General features: G+C 55.1%; 1 protein-coding gene across 1 annotated transcript; it reads left to right on the top strand.

Moving 5' to 3' along the window:
- Positions 1-3,975: 3,975 nt before the first annotated feature.
- Positions 3,976-4,321, top strand: LOC133769615 (large ribosomal subunit protein eL36-like). Its single transcript, XM_062204821.1, has one exon. The coding sequence runs from the start codon at positions 4,004-4,006 to the stop codon at positions 4,319-4,321; it is 318 nt and encodes a 105-aa protein (XP_062060805.1). The 5' UTR covers positions 3,976-4,003.
- The last annotated feature ends 543 nt before the right edge of the window (positions 4,322-4,864 follow it).

The raw sequence follows: 4,864 nt of genomic DNA, 5'->3' as shown, positions 1-4,864 counted from the left end.
AAAGACGTGGTGGGGTTGGAGCCCCAGGGGTGTTGTGGGTTGGGTGACAGGAAGTTCTCCATGTCTCCGCTTTGCCATACCCGTTCTCCAGGTGCTGACCATGGACACAGTGGAACCTGTCTGCTCTCCTACAGGCCAGCCTGGTGCAGGTTTCCCACTCCTCACTGTACCTGCACAGTGGTGGCCCTTCCTCATCTTTTGAAACCAAGCAGGGGGCAGGCATTTGGCACAGGGGTTGGGTGCTGCTTGGGTACCCATAGCCCATGGGCAGTGCCTGGGTTTGAGTCGTGGCTCCTCTCTTCCTCCCAGCTTCCTGCTAATGTGTACCCTTGGGGGTAGCAGGTGATGGCTCAGGTCCCTTGGTCTTCCTCTCTCCCAACCCTGAGTTCTGGGCTCCTGGCTTCAGCATGGCCCAGCCCTGGCTGTTGGAGGTATTTGGGGAGTGAACCAGCAAATGGGAGACCTCTGTGTTTTTGTCTTTCTCTCTCCATCTCTCTGCCTTCAAGTTAAATAAATCAATCCATAGATAAAACATTTTAAAACCCAAGAGGTTTGGGGAGCCACTACCCCGGTGATGAATGAGACACATCCCTACCCTGCGTGTGGCAGAGAAGATGCACAGTGGTGCGGATCAAGACCAGGCAGTGAGCTCCCCCGTTCCTGCCCCCGTCATTCCGCTACACTCTGTGTAAGAGATGAGGACGCAGGGCCGGCTCCGTGGCGCAGGAGGTTAATCCACCCTCTGGGCGCCGGTTCTAGTCACGGCTGCCCCTCTTCCGATCCAGCCTGGGAAAGCAGCAGAAGATAGCCCAAGTGCTCGGGCCCCTGCACCCACATAGGAAACCAGGGAGAAGTACTCGGCTCCTGGCTTGGGATCGGCGCAGCTTAGCCGTTGCGTCCATTTGGGAAATGAACCAACGGAAGGAAGACCTTTCTCTCTGTCTCTCTCTCTCACTGTCTGTAACTCTGGCTCTCAAATAAATAAATAAGTAAATAATCTTAAAGAGAGAGAGAGAGAGAGAGAGAGAGAGAGAGAGAGAGAGAGAGAGAGAGAGATGAGGACGCAAAAGCCTGGGGAGGTGCAGACCCACCCAAGGCCCTAGTAGCTAGGAAGGACAGAACCACAGTGTGACCCCCTGCCCATGTGTGTGTGTGCAGGCTCAGATCTGAGCAGCGGCTTCTCCCAGAGCCTGGCTCAGCAGGATTTCAGTGAAGAGCGAGTGTCTGTGTGGCAGCTCGTGGAAGGAGAATGACAGCCATTACAGGCAAGGCTGATGGGAGAGGTCCGGACTGGAGAAGGGGAAACCAGGACCTTGGAGAGCAGCCAGGGAGTCCTCTGGCTCGGAGCGATGGAAGGAGCCGGAGCAGTGGAGGCAGCAGTGGTCTCCTGCATGCCCCCTGCCCATCTCGTCCATCAGAGCTCCCCGGGACCCCATCAGACCAGCAGTCAGCCGCCCAGGAGAGGCCGCACGAGCCAAGCTAACCTGCAGCAGGAGTCCTCAGACTGCCCTGTGGCTGAGGGCAGGGAGCAGCAGGCTGCAGCACCCAGGAGAACCCGGGCGGAGGCGGGCGTTGTGGGCCAGGGGCCCCCAGCTGGGCTGGCTCCAGGCTCTTCCCTCGCTCATGAAAAAATGCAAGGCGGAGGTGAGAGAGCAGGGATGCAGGGTTGGTGTACGGCAAAGCACACGCACACACTCAGAGGTAAGGGCAGGCAAGCTGGAGAGGGAGAGGGAGAGAGAGAGAGAAAGCCAAAACACAAACGGTTCCTTTATAGGATTGGGAGGCCTAGGGGGTGGAGTCTGGGGAGGGGCTTGCCTGGCTACTCAAAGAGGGTGGAGTTTGGGGCAGGTTTTTTTTTTTTTTTTTTTTTTATTATTTATTTTTTTTTGACAGGCAGAGTGGACAGTGAGAGAGAGACAGAGAGAAAGGTCTTCCTTTTGCCGTTGGTTCACCCTCCAATGGCCGCCGCGGTAGCGCGCTGCGGCCGGCGCACCGTGCTGATCCGATGGCAGGAGCCAGGTGCTTATCCTGGTCTCCCATGGGGTGCAGAGCCCAAGCACTTGGGCCATCCTCCACTGCACTCCCTGGCCACAGCAGAGAGCTGGCCTGGAAGAGGGGCAACCGGGACAGGATCGGTGCCCCGACCGGGACTAGAACCCGGTGTGCCGGCGCCGCAAGGCGGAGGATTAGCCTGTTGAGCCACGGCGCCGGCCTGGGGCAGGTTTTGAGTATCGCCTGCTTCCCTGCCTCTTTTGGAAATATTGGAGGCGTGGCGCTGTTGGGAGCATGGCAGGGGTGGGAAAGTTGCCAGCCATGGCATCCTGCAGCCATGTTGGGTCTTTGTGGCTGGCTCTGGTTCCAAGTTTGCAACCCCATGGAACTTGCAGTGCACACAAAGAAGTCAGGTGGTGCCCAGAAAGGGAGAGCAGATTGGGCCACCGTGGAGGGCTCACCACAGCTGCTGTGCTAGCAACCCAGATTTTTGCACAGGCTGGCTGCAGCTGCCCGGCAGCAGGCCACACAGCCAAGGCTCTGGCTATCAGACCTCGGCTCCTCTTGCTGTCACCCCCTCCCAGGCCAGCAGAGGTGTGGGGTTGGGAACACAGGCTGTGTGTGTCTGGCCTCGTCCTGTGGGGGCGCTATGGAGAGGCACTGGGCTGAGTGAGGGCTCTGATTGTGTAATGCCAGCACAGCTGATGCCCACGAAGCCAGACACCCCGCAGGCTGACCTTGGTCTTTGGTGCCTGAGAAAGCGGCTGTCTCCACAGAGGGCCCCTCTCACCAGTGCACCTGCAGCCCCAGCCAAGGGAGCCAGGAGCTGCCTGCTACCTGCAGGGCTGCTGGGACGATTAATGAGCTCGTGTTTATAAAGGGCTCTCAGCTCTCAGAGGGCTCTGCAGAAGGAGAAGTGGGTTATAATTACCACCGCTGTAATTAATGAGTCCAAAACTTCTTAGAGAACATAAAGGAGGAGGAAAAGGGGGGGAAAAAAAACCCAACGTGTTTGAACTTGGAATTGTTTCTTCCCTTTGTAATTGACACGTTGGGAAGGTATCAAATGATGTTATCTTGACTCCTTTCAAAACTGAGCAGAGCCCCAGATGGGGTGTCAGTGCCCCAGGCAGAGTTTCCAAGAATAATGGGGTAGGGTGCAGCTCTTTGAAAAACTCTGGGCTGGAAACCAATCCTTCCCAGTAACCTGGGAAGTGAGTGCCTGTGTGCCAGGCACCCGGGCAGCCCACCCAGCAGGGCTGGAGCTCACAGAGCCGGGGCACATGGCTGGCACTTGGTTACACCCCACCCGCAGCCATCTATACCTACTCCAAGTCCCAGACGCTCTGCTGGGGGAAGGGTTTTGAAAGAATGCATCCTGCTTGGCACACACTCAACAGTAACTAAAAACCCCCTTCCGGGTCTCCGCTTTAACGAATCAGATTATGTATAATAGATCCCTCTTAGCCCTTTGCTTCGATGGTGGTGAGGACGCTACTCCCGTAGGATGCACGACCAGGATCTGAGCACCGCTTGGGACACCCACATCCCATGTCAGCGGGCCTGGATTTGAGTCCAGGCTCCTGGACTTGAGAAGCTTCCTGCTAATCGCGCATCTTGGGAGGTAGAGGATGATGGTTCCAACCGTTGGGTCCCTTGACCACCCGTGTGGGAGACTGCTGGAACTCCGGGCTCCTCCCGACTTGGCTCAGTCCTAGCTGTTGTGGGCATTTGGGGAGTGAACCAATGGATGGAAGCTCTCTCTGCCTTTCAAATAACATTGAAATAAGTAAATCAAATATGTAGTAAATCATCTATGTAGCAGTGCAGGTGTCAGAGTTACTGGTGATGCTTCAACTGGGCAGAATAAGTTCAACTTCCTTCTATGCGGAAAAGTAACCAAAGATAGAATGAGGAAATCTATAAGGGTATTTCAAAAAACTCATGGAAAATGGAACCAAAAGATATGTTTTCGTGCTTCCGCCCTGGCCGCCATTGGACAGCTGCAGCCATGGCCCTGCGCTACCCCATGGCCGTGGGCCTCAACAAAGACCGCAAGGTGACCAAGAACGTGGGCAGGCCAAGGCACAGCCGCCGGCGCGGGCGCCTCACCAAGCACACCAAGTTCGTGCGGGACATGATCCGGGAGGTGTGCGGCTTCGTCCCCTACGAGCGCCGCGCCACGGAGCTGCTCAAGGTCTTCAAGGACAAACGGGCGCTCAAGTTCATCAAGAAGAGGGTGGGCACCCACATCCGTGCCAAGAGGAAGTGCGAGGAGCTGAGCAGTGTCCTGGCCACCATGCAGAATGCGGCCGCCAAGAAGGACTGAGTCCCGCCCCACCCCTGCCAAAAAAGATATGTTTTTGGTGCAAAAAAAGTTCAAAATTCATGCATGGTTTTTACATAATGTGCATTTTCCATGAACATTTTGTGTACTCATTGGAAATGTTTGTAACGCGATGGAGCTATTTAGAAAAATACACTAGGAAATTCACTACATTTCAAAATAACTTCAAATAGCTTGTATATATTGTGCATGCAAACTCAACTCTAAAAAGTTCTTCTGAGGCTAAAGAGATACTGTGGCGCTCCCATGAGAGGAAATTCAGTTTCTGAGCACGCCCTGGTGCCCCTGGGATCTGCCGCAGGGACACACGTATCCCATGCCAGGGGCTGAGAAATGCAAGCTCGGGGTTATACTTCACACTGATTTGGTCAAAGCACTTGCCATCATCCCCTCGGTCTCAACCATTTTTCTTAATTGTATCAGCTCAGTTTGTTCTCCTTGGCCATTGTTCATTGTTGCCCTTGCTCCTATCTTGTGCGTCCAGCATCCAACCTGGGGATCTCATTCTTTCCCAGATGTCTTCCC

The sequence above is a fragment of the Lepus europaeus genome, chromosome 11 (genome assembly GCF_033115175.1).
Source record: "Lepus europaeus isolate LE1 chromosome 11, mLepTim1.pri, whole genome shotgun sequence".
NCBI lineage: Eukaryota > Metazoa > Chordata > Mammalia > Lagomorpha > Leporidae > Lepus > Lepus europaeus.
This window is presented reverse-complemented; position numbering and strand designations above follow the sequence as displayed.

Excerpts from the sequence above, each read along its gene's own strand:
- LOC133769615 (XM_062204821.1), top strand. The coding sequence starts at position 4,004 with ATGGCCCTGCGCTACCCCATGGCCGTGGGCCTCAACAAAGACCGCAAG.